Source organism: Musa acuminata, chromosome BXJ1-3, assembly GCF_036884655.1.
Source record: "Musa acuminata AAA Group cultivar baxijiao chromosome BXJ1-3, Cavendish_Baxijiao_AAA, whole genome shotgun sequence".
Taxonomy (NCBI): domain Eukaryota; kingdom Viridiplantae; phylum Streptophyta; class Magnoliopsida; order Zingiberales; family Musaceae; genus Musa; species Musa acuminata.
Genome location: NC_088329.1, coordinates 33,354,051 through 33,371,214, shown reverse-complemented (window position 1 = coordinate 33,371,214; position 17,164 = coordinate 33,354,051). Strand labels below are relative to the sequence as shown.

At 35.7% G+C, this 17,164-nt stretch overlaps 2 protein-coding genes across 2 annotated transcripts; both read right to left on the bottom strand.

Moving 5' to 3' along the window:
• Positions 1-7,520: 7,520 nt before the first annotated feature.
• On the bottom strand, positions 7,521-12,605 carry LOC135637288 (probable galacturonosyltransferase 14). Its single transcript, XM_065149929.1, has 5 exons — positions 12,206-12,605; positions 12,046-12,095; positions 10,654-10,836; positions 8,446-8,966; positions 7,521-8,355 (listed from the first exon to the last, which is right to left on the bottom strand). The coding sequence occupies exons 1-4, from the start codon at positions 12,312-12,314 to the stop codon at positions 8,904-8,906; spliced, it is 405 nt and encodes a 134-aa protein (XP_065006001.1). The 5' UTR covers positions 12,315-12,605; the 3' UTR covers positions 7,521-8,355; positions 8,446-8,903.
• Positions 7,984-8,757, bottom strand: LOC135638658 (probable galacturonosyltransferase 15). Its single transcript, XM_065151907.1, has 2 exons — positions 8,446-8,757; positions 7,984-8,355 (listed from the first exon to the last, which is right to left on the bottom strand). Exons 1-2 carry the CDS (start codon positions 8,755-8,757, stop codon positions 7,984-7,986), a joined length of 684 nt encoding a protein of 227 aa, XP_065007979.1.
• Positions 12,606-17,164: the final 4,559 nt, after the last annotated feature.

Sequence of the window (17,164 nt, the reverse complement as noted above, 5' to 3'; positions counted from 1 at the left end):
TTTGCAATATAAGTTCAACTCATTGCATGAAAAACATAATATTAGGTTTTATCATCATGCAAGTTTAAAGCTAGAAAGTTTAGCAAGTGTTACATCATGCTTAGAACATTCAAGCTATCAAGTTGTAGATATGCAAGTTTTACAGCATACAAGATAGCACATACAAATATATGCAAGTTGGCATATTTGCTTTTCTTGAGATAGGCACGATAGCACATTTTTGTATTTTCTTAAGATTTCAAGCTAGTAATTCTCGGTGATGTTCAAGATAGCAATTTCTTCTCTTTTGAGAAGTGGAATTTTTGCTTTCTTCTTGAATTATGTAATTTGCTTCTTTTGAGATAGTAACTTTTTGCTTCTCTTTAGATCACAAGCTAGCAATTCTAGCAAATTTTACATCATGCAAGATAGCAAATTTTTGTGATGTTCAAGATGTCAAGTTTTTTTCCTTGCAATATGTAAGCTAGCAAATATTTGCTTCCTTTACAAAGTGCATGTTTCTAAATTTTGCAAGATGAGCTAGCGATATTTCTCCCACTTTGTCAATGTCAAAAAGAAGGAAAGACCCTTTGCGTCAATTTCTAAATCATGACAAAGGTGAGTAATCATTCTTATTTCAAAATTCCATAATTAAGATAAACCTTGAATTCAAATTAAGGTAATTTTAATAATGATTCACATCATATGCAATACATCACATACATCATAATAAAAGGCATAAGAATTGCATGCATAATGCCAAATCATCATGTATATAAAATATAACATCATCATCATTACATGCATGATTCCAAATCATCATTCTATCATAAAATGATAATTATTGATTTTCATATTATTTTAAAAAAAATCAAAGTTTTGCATGTCTTTTTATCTAAGGGAAAAATCATACTGTTGCATGCATTTTTATCTAAGGGAAAAATCATAGTGTTGCATGCATCATTCCAAAACATTTCAAGCCATGCAAGCCATAAATACAAAGAAATCATGTCATAAAGGATAAAATCATTTGAATACCAAAAGACATGATTCATATAGTAAATATCTTCTTTAAATAAAATATCAAGAAAACTGATAGGAGTACAAAGAAGAGATCTTGTTTTAAAAGAAAATCAAGTAATAAATCCAAGAACTCATAAGGAAAAATCATGATTCATTTAGAAAATCTCCTCTTATGAAAATATCAAGTAGAATTGTAGGAGATCGATTAATGAGAAATTTTGATTCATAATAAAATCTCATGTATCGAATGTCGAGAAATCAAAATGATGATTTATATAAAAAATGTCACAAGTTATATTCAAGAGATAAATCATCATTATTTTTCAACTCATTCAATTTATCAAATCAACATTTCTTAGATTTGCATGATATCATTTCAAATGTTTGACATATAACATGCATAAATTCAAAAATTAAAAGGAGAAGGGAATAATTCAAAGGTACAAAGATTTCAACCATTTCATAAACAAATGAAGGATCAAGTCATGAATCAAAAATTCCATGAATCATTTCGACAAATCTCCTTTTAAATAATCGAGATGATCATCAAGGAAAATCTCATGTTATTCCAAGAAATCAAGATCATGATTTTGATAAAACTCATCTTAAATTCAAATCACCAAAATCATTTTTATGGTTCACAAAATTCATAACATAAGTAGATTCATGATTTCATTGATAATATATTTTCCTTTTTTTAAGTATTTCATTTTAAGTGATTGATTTCATGTTAGCATGCTTTTTCATTTATGTTAAATAAAAACATTCATCAACGTTTAGGATCAAAAAATGAATTTCGTCATAAAACCATTAAGATCAATAAATCACAAAAATGAATTGTTAGGATCAAGAAAATCCGAAAATGAAATTTAATACTTTCATGTATTCAGACATGGTTTTGCTATAGATTTTCAAATTCAATCATGAAGATAAAATATGCACATGATCATGGACATTTTTGTATCCAAAACACATAATTTCCAACATGTTATTAAGGCATGTAATAGTGTAAAATCATCAAGATACACATGCATGGATTAAACCTAAGCATTATCACATATCATATAATTATCATCCCTAATGTTGCATACATCATTCAACATTTCAAAATATAACATGCATGAAACCTTAGCAATATACTTTTTATGATCAAATTTTTAATTTTTCAAAGATGCTAAAAAGAAAAACATGAAATAATTTTTAAAAAATAATTTTTTATTTCTTATTCCTACTATCTAAATTAGGCACTCATGAAAGACTTCAAGTAATTTCAAAATAATTCAAGAGAGTTGAGTTACTTACCTTGTAGTCGAAGCTCGTCAAAGCCCAATTCGCCATTTTACCTTTGGAAGTTTTTGATTCATCCTTGGTTGCCTTCCTCTTCTTTGGCCTCTTTCTCCATTCAAGTTCATTGTTTATTTTAGATTTTTGTTTAATAAACTTATTAAGATTTAGTATTCGAAGTTCAAGTTCATCATTGTCCTCATCACTTGAGTCATTGCTCAAGTGGTATTCATTTGTTCTATGTCCCAAATCCTTCTTGTTCTTTGGAAGGTGATTTTGTTCATCATGTTCATCATGTGCATTGTACACCATTTTATATGTCATCAACGAACCAATTAGTTCTTCAAGTAGAAAAATATTTAAATCTTTTGTTTCTTGTATTACGGTTATTTTAGGATCCCACCTTTTTGGAAGGGATCTTAAGATCTTGCTTACGAGATCAAATTTGAAAAATATTTACCAAGAACTCTTAGATTATTGACGCATCCGTGAAACGGGTGTACATGTCGCCTATAGTCTCGCTTAGTTACATTCGAAAAAGCTCAAAATCATGCAATAAAATGTTAACTTTTGAGTCTTTGACTCTACTAGTTCCCTCGTGCGTGATTTCAAGTGTTCGCCAAATATCAAAAGTCATTTCACATGTAAAAATCCGATTGAACTCATTTTTGTCCAAAGTGCAAAATAACGCATTCATAGCCTTTGCGTTTAAAGAAAAATACTTCTTCTCCAAATCCGACCATTTGTTCATCGGTTTAGAGGGAAGTTGAAAATCGTTTTCAACAATATTCCATAAATCCAAATTTATAGAAATCATGAAAACTCTCATTCGAGTTTTCTAATAAGTGTAGTCCAATCCGTTAAACAACGGTGGACGAACAACCGAAAAGCCCTCTTGAAAGCCATGAAGAGCCATTTCTCTCGGGTGTAAATCCGAAATGAGAAAAGCCGAGCTCTGATACCAATTGTTAGGATTAAGAGCACTAAGAGGGGGAGGGGGGGTGAATTAGTGCAGCAGAAAACTTTCGACATTTAAAACTGTGTTTGTACGATGAAATCGTTTCCGACGTAAAATCGTTTTCGGAAACTTAACTTGAAAGCGAGTTCGTAAATGAGTGCAGCAAAAGTAATGAGGAAGTAAAGCATATATGGAGGTTTGTAGTAAGGTAAGCAGCAAGAATAAATGCAAACCAGAGAAAACGAGAATTTATAGTGGTTCGGTCAATCGTGACCTACATCCACTCCTCTGATTCCTCTTCCATCGAGGACACCAGCATCCACTAACAATTTTCCTTTACTAGGCGAGGATCAACCTCCTTCTTACACCCCTCTTTTTCTTTTACTGAGTTTAGGAGACAACCCTTACAAGCACTCACTCTTCTCTCTTAAACATAATTCTAACACTTAAGCTAGAGGAGGGAAATTCTAGAGATTGCAGTAGCGTTTTCTCTTTTTTAATCTCTCTGTGCTTGTGTGTTTTACCCAAAGATGGGAGGGGTATTTATAGGCTCCAAACTGGTTTGAATTTGGAGCTCAAAAATGTCATCTCCCGGATTTCCAAGGTCCTAGCGGTACCACCTCCTGACTGGGGCGGTACAACCGCCTGGCAGCTTGGAGACTGAGCCTCTGGGTCGTGCCACCGCTTGACAGGGGCAGTTGCACCACCCAGTCTCGCTTGGAGACTGAGCCCAGGCAGTGCCATCGCCTGCCTGGGGCGGTTGCACCGCCCAGCTTTCTTGGGAGACCCTCTCCTAGGCGGTGCCACCGCCGACCCTGGCGATGCCACCGCCTAGGAGAAATTCTAGTCCGAATAGGTTGATCCATTCGGCCCAATTTGGATCTATCAAGGGCCCAATTGTCCCCAGATTAAATTAATGGGATCACCTCCCATTCCTAACTTAATCTACATGCTAACTACGACATTTCTTAAGACATTTATTGCAACTTGCTCCGGTGCATCAATCGCTTCTTCCAGCGAGCTTCCAGCGAACTTCTGTCGATCATCCGATGAACCCTCGATGATGCTCCTGCGGACTTCCGACAAACTCCTGGACTTGCGACGATCCACATGGCGAGTTCCGATGAGCTTCTTTGGTAAGGTCCTGGACTTCTTGGATTTGTTCCCACAGAACCTCCGACGACCGTCCGGACTTCTGTCGAACTCTCGAACCTCCCAACATGATCATAGTCTTGACTCCGGCGTAACTCCTGCTGCATATCTTACTTCCATCGTAGTTAATCCTGCACATGTAAAACAAAACTTCGATCGAGACAATTAATCCTAGGCAATTATCCAAGTTGTCCAGCATGTCATTGGTCCCTCGACGCTTCGTCTGATTCTTCGACGCATCATCCTCTCCTACAGCCTATTGCCCAATCGGCCAGTTGACTCCGCAACTCCAATATCCTTGGCGCAATACCCACTCTTCTTGGCCCGATGCCTGAGTCCACGGCCCGAAGCCTTCTATCGATACGTCGACCGATCCAACGGCCCGACGTCCAATCTTATGACATGTTCCTCCGGCACAACATAATTTTTCCTGCTTTAATTGTCTCATCCTGATCGAAGCATCCTACGTCACTCAAAACGCAGATTAAAACATAAACACATATCAAGTGATTTCATCATCAAAATACAAGATTCAACATTGATATGTTCTGAAATATTTAATTTGTCATTGACATGCTCCAAAACACTTCATACGCCATTGATAAGCTCTGAAATATTTCATTGGTTATTGATATGCTCTAGAACATTTCATACGCTATTGATATGATCCAATTACTCTTTATTTCATTTGTTATGAACCAAATATATTTGATTGAAATGACATTTGTGATTTTATATCTAATGAGATTATATCTATGAATTCTTGTATTCTGTCTTGTATTTTGATATCTTATTTGTTTGAAAACTGTCCTCTTTTGCCATAGATATATTAGTCACTTACTGAGCTTTATATGCTCACTCCATTGTTATATAAATTTTTTAGAATAGCTTATCGCTCGTTTAAATGTTAAAATTGAGCTAAGGTAATGAAGGACTAGAAGATTTTGGGCATATCTTTATTAGTAGACATGTTTTTATTATAAAGTACACTTTGTGTCTAATGAAATATGACGATAAATCTAAACTTATGGGTTTTGCACAAGTTTAAAGGACCTCTCATGTTTAGGATCCTGGAATGTTAAGTTTAATTGGTGTAATGATATGAACTTATGGTAAACGTTGGTTTTGTGATTGTATAGATTCTCACACTTATGGATTTATGTTGCGGTTATTGTTTTGGTGAGTTGGCTTCAGATTTTATGAATCATCGAGCGATTATGTTGTATGATTATAAACTGCATAGGTTTTATGGATCATTAAATGTTTGAATATTTTTAGTATTTTTAAACGTTAGTTTGGATGTGGATTGGTTTATGATGAAATTTTAATATTATCAATTTGAGGGGCATGATAGATGTTCACTTAGGGAGCTTTAGGGTTTAGTTTATATCTATAAGATGGCCCGATTAGAGGTGAAGTTGTTTGATATGTTTGATTAATCGAATTTTGTAAAGGTAGTTTGCTTGAAACTAATATTAAGTGTGATCAATAAAGTCGTTGTAATACTTAAGTCAATTCACCGGTAAAAAAAAAATCATAAATAACTTAAAATTTCATGATAAGATTTGATAATTTTAGATGAGAATGTACTAAGTGAAATACCTAATGCTAATATTCATTCTATAATCGCTATAAGTTATAAAGGATTACATACTTGGCGAAGAAATATTTTTTAGATACTATGATAATGTGGCATGCCTAGTTGGCATGTTGAAGTTGGGTTTTATATGTCAAGTCTCGTTTGACTATACATAATTATTATATCACTTATCCCCATAACGTATTATCCCTATAATATTTCAGAGTCTATGCTATAGCGTTAGTGTCCCTCTCGAGAATTTTAAGAGGTGTTTCTTGGATAAAAAATGACTAGAGGGTGATTTAGATGCCTTCGGATAATATAGATACATCAAATATAGGGATGCTTTGCTGGATCAAGATATATCTATAAGCATAAAATCTATAATATGTTATATATAATGCGAAAAACTTTAATGCCAAGATTGAAATCAAATAACAATAGATAGAATATACGATGCGTACCTTATGATGCCATCTGAAAATAACTTTATCAGATCTGCAAGCTAGACTTTCCTTGTCCTCTTTTTCTATCTTTTTATAGGACCATTTAGACTGATGGATTGGGGATAAGAAGGATGAGAGGGGAACCATAATCTCTAAATGACTATCATGTATCTACGTCCCATATTTGTATCCATGTTCATCATGTCACACATCGTATAACACATGTCATTTAGATCCTAGATATTGTATTTATATATAAACAAAAGCAGAGATGATAAGTAATTAGGAGAGTTTCTCCATAATCTTGTAAAGAATCCTATAGACTTCCTTTCTATTAGTTATAACTTTCATAATCCAATCGATTTATAATATATCTTATTAATTAAATAGGATCACATAATCTAACAATATCAAGTTTTTTTTATACTTATTTCATCAATAAATGCATTGTACATGAGAATATGTTTTCCCTCGTTAAGACGTATTGGATGCTTTGATTCTTATATCATGAGTAGACATATTGTGAGCTAGCAGATGCTACAATTGAGATATGTATGATAAAATTCTCTTTGATGCGCATGTCCGAGGCATCATGATGCTTTGTTTGAACAGTGTATATCAAATACTTTGATGCTTATGTCTTGAATAGACATGATATATTTTACTTGACTAAGGCATATAAGATGCTTTGATCTTTGCCTGATTATGACATCTTCATTAGTGCCCTGTTAACGTAGAAAGTTAATTCACTAAAAGATCAAGAAGACTTTAGTAGCCTAAGATGAGTTTTAAGGGTATAAGATGACAACCTACCTAACAACTTCTAAAAGATTAAATACTTTAATAAAGGAATACTTTTAAAAACATTAATAAGAGAATATTCTTCCATTATATCATTATACTTTTAAAAACTTTAATAAGAGAATATTCTTCCATTATATCATTCTGATGTGGCACTCATAGTTGACACATAATCATTAGACCCCACATGTTTGATGTTGAGTCATGATTGAGTGTGGATAATTATCATATCATATATATATATATATATATATATATTCATATATATATATATATATATACAAAGTTGCTCCTTGTACACAAAGTTGCTCAATTCTAAGAAGAAAGTAACAACCAGAGATAGCTGGAGCAGAGACTGAAGGCGACACCAACTTCTCTCTACTCAAACATTTTGCCTCTGATTGCCGGAGAGGAGGGCAAGACCTTCACCAGCCTCTCAACATGTCATCACTCCACAACCATACAGCTGTTTATCAACTCATAAGATTGATTTAAGTGGCTTTGCCAAATTTTTCGTAGTTCTGGATGCCCGGTCTCAAGCCATGGCTTCCCTGGTCTGCTGAAGTGAATGACTGCAGCAGATTCCAGCAGTTAATGATCGGGCATTTGCCAACCTAATCCTGACAAAAGCCACGAAAGATCAATTGGCAGAACTTGTCCACGGAATGCTAGTAATGCTGGCGGCAGCGATCCCATGGGCCACAAAGTGAATCCAGACTCACGATTCTGCATACAAAATTTAAGCTTTCGGTTAATATTGTTTACAGCTTAGCACCTTGTGAATGCAAAGAACACTGAATTGTTGATCTGGAAGAACATGCCAACTTAAGCCAGCGCTGGTAGGTCCTGGTGATGTTGTTCTTTCTCCATGCTCGCAGATCGAAAATGTTCATGCCCTCCAACCATGCACACTGAGTTCTCTGCAAGTCCAATGATGATGACGATATCAATGGATTTGAGACATTCATGTAGTCATTGAATGTCTTCCCAATACAAAGGCCATGATTGCACTCTTGTGAACTAACAGCACCCATGACAAGTCCATGGAGATCTAAATGCCACAGTGATGTCAAGTCTCTCTGCACCACCACATCGTCATCCAGAAAGATTACCCTTTCCAACTTTGGAAACAGCTGCTCGTGCAAAACCACCAGTTAATGCTTCTGATTATTTAACTTCTCTTTCAAAAGTTAGCAGTATATATCATTTAGAATCTGTGTTACCTCTGGAAGATGTATCCTCAGATAATTCACGAGTGAAAACGTGCTTGGTTTTAAAGCTGAAAGTCTTCTGTATTCTTCAGCTACTCCCCTGTAGTAGCGATAAGTGTATGAGCTCTGATGAAGCTCCTCTACTGTGTCCATGATCACCACATCCTCATCAGGAGGGGAGTTGAATTGGTGAAGTCCCCTTACCTCCAAAATGGCAGGAAAGACAGAGTGGAGAGCAAACCAGGTATGCATCAAGGTGTAGGTTTTCTTATCAGTGATAATGTGGAACACTATATTCTCGGCATCATCACAACTTATCAGCATGGATGACACCACGACAGCAGCAGCAAGTATGTTGTCAGTAACAAGGGCAACATGAAGGTAAGAGTTATTTGTCAAGCGCGAGGCATGTTCAGGTGGTGGGAGAAAAGATCAAGCGGCAGCATTCACTAGGTACTGCTCTGCCAACCTCAAGCTGAGGCAATGCATGCTTCAAGCCTAGCAGACTGGATTTCTTGATCCATCTTCAGTAGCTGATCAGAGGTTATAACACAGTTAGCTATTTATGATAGTATGAAGTGTAAATGATCCATCAGATGCAATGAATTCTACAACAGAAGGATGTAAAAAATAATTCATTAGATCCAATTAAAATCTCCCAAGGATCTAAGTCTAAGGGAAAATGGTTTTATTATTGGAAAAATGACAAAGAAAGCAAGGATTTAATAGTTCATTCGTAAGAGGCTTACAAGGTTTCCTTTTGGACTAAGATATCCTAATTCTAACCATATCAGGCTTCCATTACTTATTTTTCTACATTTTATTATGTCTTTCTCTTATTTTTTTATCAAATGTGTATTCTTCTCTTACCACCTCAATAAGTTATATGCATTTTGGCACTGTGTCAACTCCGATTAAATATTGGATTACTACTTTCTATGAGTTAATGACTTGATCGTGACACTTTTTTGTATCCATATAAGGTGATATAGAACAAAAGAATGGAATGGGAGTCCTATAGCAAAGAAAACATTTCTTTTACCGGGATCTCATATTGATGGAAGCGAAAAGAGGAAGAGAGAAAAAGTAACAGATGAAATCATTTTGATTCTTAAGCAACACATGTAGGGTTCTTAAATCTCACAATAGATACACCTCATGAGCAGATAATGGAATCACATATTTTCAAAAAGATGGTGGCCTCATATCACTTGTATACAATGTAAATAAACACAAATTTTCATTCATTCAGTCATGTTCTTGATTAACATATTATCTTCTCTATAGACACCCCTTTTAAGTGTGTTGTGAGAACTCTCCAAAAAGCTAAAACTCATGAACAAAGCTAAAATTCATGTACAGTTGGATATTGCACATCCAGTATGTAATTTTCAGACAGCATCTGATGGTGTGCATAATAAGCCAACAGTAGACATCCATTCAGCTAGCAACAAATGGATTGCAGGCATGATAAATATCGGGCCATGCAACCTGCACCTCTACTTTTTGGCGCAAGTATGGCCCTTCATTTTTCAACATGAAGCCAGCACTAGTTTGCAGAGTCACTCTGCAGTAGCTGGTTAAGAACAAAGGATATGATCCAATTGCCAGTTGCCACTGTTACGTTTGTGCAAGTTTTTTGCTATCAACAATGACTCGGTCAGCATGTCTGGTGAGATGATCTATGACCATGCTTTCATGCCCAAGGCCCCATATCGTACTTACTTGCTGCTTGTATTAGAAATCCTGACCATGCATCTCAATGTAGGTGGATTCAAGAATGCTATAAGTTACAGCTACATTGGCAATCGAATCTTGAGAGTTCCTTAAACACAAGATGAGACAGAATTAAAAAAAAGACTCCTCTAAGGTGCCTCGGGAGTTCACTCACTCATATGGAATTAGTTAGTAAATGCAAATAGACATAGTGCACCTCAGCCTTTGCCCATCATCCAACCATTTAAATAAGTTACCACAGATTTAAAGTGACCTATCACCCAGGACATGTATCATCAGTAAGGTCCCCATGTGTCAGCAGGCTAGTGCAAGTTGAATCCAAGTTGCTCAAATCCTTGCCACTACCTAATTGTCCTTTACCAAGTTCAAATGCACCATCTCATAATGGGTGTGGGTTCTCTAACATTTATATTCTGAAAAGTCTAACACTATTGTACATCAGAATTAAAGCTCTGCAAGAGGATTCATAAAGGGCAGACGTACCATGGCCTTGGTCTTCAACAAGAATGTTCTGAGGTCAAGGTGTTGATAGAAAGAGGGAGAACTCATTTCTGATATCAGATCATCCAACGAATCCGGTGCAGCATTCACCAACCTTTGATCTAAATTATGTCCCCCTTCGTCCGTCCCCTCCAAGTATACTCTCCTTAGTTCCTTCATGAAATCCTGGAAACAGTACTGGTCAACTTTACTAGAGTGAATCTTGTGCAGGTAAAGCAAACATGAGTAGGAGGAAGCCATAAGACAAAACTGGGTGGTAATTTTCCTATGCAATCATTTACTCTTTTAAAACCTTCTACATTGTGGAGTACAACAATCAAGAGACTAAAGTTTATGAATCCATCAGCGCATGATCAGGGAACAGGACAGCAGATGCACTGCGGAATACTGCATAAATCATAATTTCACTCTGACACCACAGACTCCAAATTATAAGATAGGCAAGAGAAAAAGAAATCATTCCAGATGCACTGTGGAATATTGCATAAGTTATAACATTACTCTGACACTAATTCTCTAAATCTGAGGATTTTCAAACAAAGAAAAAAGATGACAGAACATGATTGCACATCTATTATGGAATGCTGCATAAGTTATTACATCAGTCAAAAGTTCTCTTCTTCTTTCTTCCTTCCATATCTAAGTATTACATAACACAAAAGATCCTGACCACTTGATCATACATATAATACACTAACCATGTTTACGACATTGCGGAATATTTAGAATAAGGGGGGAAAAGGATTGCAGATGCAAGATGCATTGCGGGATGCTGTACAAGCTTTTACAACATTGAGACACAAAACACCCTAAAAAAGAAATCTTTACGTATTCGCTGTGGAATACTGCATAATTATTACATTATTCTGACACTATTTACTCTAAATTCACAAGATCTAGAAGAAAGAATAATAAATCATGATCAGGGTACAGGATTGCAGATGCATTGTGGAATACTGAACAAGTTATTATATCACTCTGACCCCAAAACACACTAGATTTCAAGATGGAAAAAAGGCAAGAAAAAATAATTAGATTCCAAAAAAAAAAACAAAAGAAAAGGCTTCTTTTGTCTCAACAAGTGCTCCAAATACTAGTTTGGGGGGGTGGGTGGGGTTTCCTCCTCCCTTCAAAACCACGTGGCCGGAACTGGTCTAGATTCCAATAAATCCAAACATATCCACATGTGATAGATTTTCTTTCCGATAGTTTTGTTCTCCAAATGTGACAAATTCTGATCTAAGGAATAAACAAAATGACTATAATGTCCTCGATCGAACCTCACGTGTCAACACAGTCAATTCGAGAGCAGTGAGAAAGGAAGAAGATAGAATGAAGGAAGAAGAGGAAAGTGGCGAGCGAACGATCACAGACCTGAGATGAATCAAGTAACAACCGAGGCCCAATCCTCCACCCTAAGCAACCTGAATCCATTCACTCATCACAGTGACCGCTAGTAACAGTTGAATCCGTAGCTGCAGCTGAAAGGAACTTGGAAGAGAGAACCAGAAAGAAAAGGGCGAGAAAGGATTACAAATGGAGGCGGCCCTGATGAAGACGAAGGGGAGAAGCAGGGCCATGACGAGGATGACGGGCACAACCAAGCGGTAACGCAACCAACGACTCGATCCCTTCAACATCATAACTCCGTCTCACGCAGCGAATCCCCCTCGAGATTGGTCACCAGCCACTCTTGTGCCGGGACGCAACACCTCATTCCCCTCTTCCACTCGATCTTTACGCTGTTAGTCTCAACATGTTGGTTCCAGCGGGCAGTAAACTAAATTCTGATTTATTAAAAAAAAACGTGCACAATGAAAAACAAAATGAGAAAAAAAATTAAGGTTTTTTTTTACTTTTTGCTGATCGAGCATTTAAATTTTATTGATTTTGACTCAAAATTTATATAAAGAATTCTCGTAACAAGTTCTCTGATCTTAACCGGTATCGATCTATAATTTATCCTATCTAATATGTTTTTCTATTATACCCACTCTGTGAGACCTAAAATTTTTTTTTCATAAAATTCATCTTTGATAATGATGATATGTTAATGTTGAACCAAGATATGTATTCTTGATGTTATTGTGATCCTTTGGTTATTCTTGAGAAGACTTATTGTAAACTTGTTATCATTATTGGTGATAGTGGAAGTTTGAGGTAGATTACGGTTCTGTAGTTTTTCCCGTATGGTTTTCCACGTAAAAATTCGGTATCTCACTTTATGACTGATTTATTATTCTACTGCTTATGCTGCTCTAGTTAATATTTGTATTTTGGTAACAAGTTAGTATTTTGATATACAAAGAGGGAAAATAATTATTCCACTATAATAGTTTTTACCAACAAGTGGTATTAGAGCAACAAATTGTTTGGTGCTAGTTTTTTTCTTTTGTGATTGAAATGGAAGAGTCAGATGATATGATTAAATTGAACTTATCAAATTATTTCATTTGGAGGCGTATGATGGAAGATTTGCTTTATTGCAAAGATTTGTATAAACTCATCAAGGTTAAAAATAAACCTTCTACTATGGAAGATGAGGCATATGATGTTCAACATAGAAAAGCTATTACTTATATTAGAAGATGAATGAATATAAACTTGCATGAGCATAATTATGATGAAACTAGAGATGATGTTGTTTGGCAAAGGTTAGAAAACCTCTTTGCGAAAAAAACCAGTAAGAAATAGAATTTCTCTCCTCGGAAGACTTGTAAATTTAAAGTATAAAGATGGTGGTAACATTGTTGAGCACATAAGCCAGTCTTACAAACAAGTTGGTTACTATGAAAATAAATATAGATGATAAGATGCAAGGATTATTACTTCTCAACTTTTTACTGGAAAGTTAGAAAATATATGTTGTGACAATTTGTAATTCCACGCTAAAGGGAACTCTAATTATAGATATGGTTAAAGACAGTTTGCTAAATGAAAATACCAAAAGGAAAAAATAGGGAGAATCTTCTTCTGGTGTATTTGTTATTGAAAAACTGTTAGGTCACATGAAGAAAGAGGGTAGGTTTTGGAAGCGAGAATAGAATGAAAGGAAGAAAAATGAGAAAGAGTCCAATATAGTTAGTGTTGAAGGTGATATCATTATTGTTTGTGAGGACGGTTGTGTCAGTCTTGCAGCTCACGATAGTAACTAGGTAATTGACTCTAGTGCTTCATTTCATGTTACTTCTCATGGTGATTTCTTCATATCTTACACTACTGGTGATTTTGGTAATGTCAGAATGAAAAACAGTGGTATATCTAAGATTGTGGGTATTTGAGATATTTGCTTGAAAATCAGTATTTTGAGCAAATTGATACTCAAAGATGTCATACATGTTCTAGATATTCGTCTTAACTTGATATCTATAGACAGACTTGATGATGAGGGATTTACACATTATTTTGGTGAAAATAAATGGAAACTCACTAAAGGTTCTCTAATTATGATGAGAGAAAAGAAACTTAACTTTTTTTATGTTATGGAAGCTAAGCTACACAAAAGAGATTAATACAATTCAAAAGGGTAAAAGTATAGATCTTTATCACAAGAGGCTTGATCATATCAACGAGAAGGGACTTCAAACTCTTACTAGAAAGCAGTTCATACTAGAAAGCAGTTTATACTAGAGTTGCAAGGTACATCTCTTAAATCTTGTGATCATTGCTTAGTTGGAAAAACACATAGAGTTGCCTTTCATACATATCTATCATCTAAAAGATCAAATGTTATTGATTTGATTTATACTGATGTATGTATTATGCAAACTAGAACTCTTGGAGGTGCTCTTTATTTTGTTACTTTCATTGATGACCATTCTAAAAAAGTGTGACTTTTGCTTTAAAATCTAAAGACCAGTTACTCGATGTTTTTAAAGAGTTTCATATCAGTGTTAAAAGAAAAATTTGTAAAAAGCTAAATTGTGTTCGAGCAGATAATGGTGGCGAGTACAGGAGTCCTTTTGAAAATTATTATAAGTTCCATAGTATCAAAATTGATAAAATAGTTCCTAAAACTCCACAGCAAAATGATGTGACAAAAAGGATAAACAGAACAATTGAAGAAAAGATTAGGTATATGCTTTCCCACGCCAAGTTACCTAAGTCATTTTGGAGAGGCTATGAGAACTAGAGTTAACCTTATAAATCTTTCACCATTAGTTCCTCTGAAAGATGATATTCTAGAGAGAGTATGGAAAAGAAAAGACATATCTTATAATCACTTGAGAGTCTTTGTGTGTAAAGAATTTGTTCATATTTTCAGATATGAGAGGTCCAAACTTGATAATAAGGTAAAAGCATGTATCTTCTTGGGATATGGTCATGAAAAGTTTGGTTACAGATTATGGGATCTAGTGAACTAGAAGATTATTAAAAGCAAAGATATTATATTTCTTGAAGACCAATTGTTTGATGATTGTGATAATGTTGAGAAGCCAAAAATCTTTGTTTATATTCCTTGGAGTTTGGGTCCAGTTCCTTCACATATAGTTCATGATGATCATGGGGGAGATGAAAAAGAATATTGTAGTGAGAATACCAGTGATAATACTCCTACAGTTGATAATGTTGAACTAACTGAACAAGCACCTCCACCATGTTATGAACGAGTCGGCACTAAGAGGGGGGGTGAATTAGTCTAGTAGTAAAAATCACGGTTTTAAAAATTTCTTTCATTTCATACGATAAAACTAATTTCGAAAACTTGCTCAACTTGAAAGCTTATTTGTAAATATGTTGAAAGCAGTAAACAAGTAAGGAGGTTTGCAGTAAGGTAAGTTGCACAAAAGAAAAGTAAACCAGATTTTTATAGTGGTTCGGTCATCGTAACCTACATCCACTCCACCAATTCCTCTTCCGTTAAGGCCACCAGCATCCACTATCGATCTTTTTTTAATAGGTAAAGATCAACCTCCTTCTTATACTCCTCTTCTCCTTTTCACAGGTTTAGAAGATAACCTTTACAAGCACACACTCATCTCTAAATAGAATTCTAAGTTTAAGCTAGAGGAGAGGATTTCTCAAGAGATTTTTATAGCGTTTTCTCACTTTGAAACTCTTTGTACTTGCATGTTTTAACTAAGGATGAGAGGGGTATTTATAGGCTTCAAGTTGATTCAAACATGGAGCCTAAAAAGGTCTTATCCCAGGTTTCCAAGGTACTGACGGAACTACCGTCGTTCCTGGGCGGTACTACCATCGCAGGATCTACCATTGGACGGTACCACTGCCTGATAGGGGTGGCACCACTGCTGGCAGCATTACTGCCAATGGTACCACTACCCAAAATACTTGGGGTGTTGTTCCCCAAGCGATGCCACAGTCGGCCAAGGTTTCAGCACCTTGGTTGGGCCTTGAATCCGGCCCAAACCAATCGAACTTCGGGCCCAGTTGGCCCCTAATAGAGTTGATGGGATTACCTCCCAATCCTAACTCCAATTATGTGCTAGCTACGATTCCTAAGACATAATCTAAGTAAGATAAGTCCAGTTTCTTTCGATGAGCTTCTAGCGATCTTCCGACGAACTTCCGACGATCTATCAGCAATGTTCCAGTGGTCTCCCAGTAAGCTCCTGGACTTCATGACAATCTTCTTGGTGAATTCTGACAAGCTTCTTTGGCAAGCTCCTGCACTTCTCGGTTGGTTCTGGCTGAACTTCCGACGAACGTTCGGATATCCGACGAACTCTCGAACTCCCAACGAAATCGCGTTCTTAACTCCGGGATTTCATTTTGCTTTATGCTTTGCTATTGTAGTTAATCCTATACACATTAAAACACACTTCGATCTAGACAATTATTACAAAACATGAATCATGTTGTCCGGCATGTTATTGGTCCATTAACGGTTCATTCGATTATTCGGCGCATCGTCCGATCTTGCGGCCTATTGCCTAATCGGCTAGTTGATCTCCACAACTCCGATATTCTTGGCGCAATATCCGCTCTTTTTTGTCCGATGCCTGAATCCATGGCCCGAAGCCTTCTGTCGATACGTCGACCAATTCTCCGGCCCAACATGATTCTTCCTACTTTAATTGTCTCTCCCTAATCGAAGCATCATGCGTCACTCAAAACGCAGATCAAATCATAAATACTATCAATTTGTTTCATTATAAAAATCTGAGATTCAACAATCTTCCCCTTTTTTATGATAACAACCAATTGATGACAGAGTTAACCTTAACTCCCAAAGTTTAAACAAACTCCCCCTATCATGTCATATTGATAGAACCTTGAGTTCAAACTGAATTCAAGTCGTTGCAAATTTTATCATGAATATTTGCAATACGTTATCATGCCATATTGATAGAACCTTGAATTCAAGCTGAATTCAAATCATTGCAAATTTTATCATAAATATTTGCAACACGTCATCATATATAATATGATCATACTTCTCCCCCTTTGTCATCAACAAAAAAGGAGAAGTTTCAACTATCAAGTGTTTGAGATATAAGTTCAAATCATTGCATAAAAAACATAATATCAA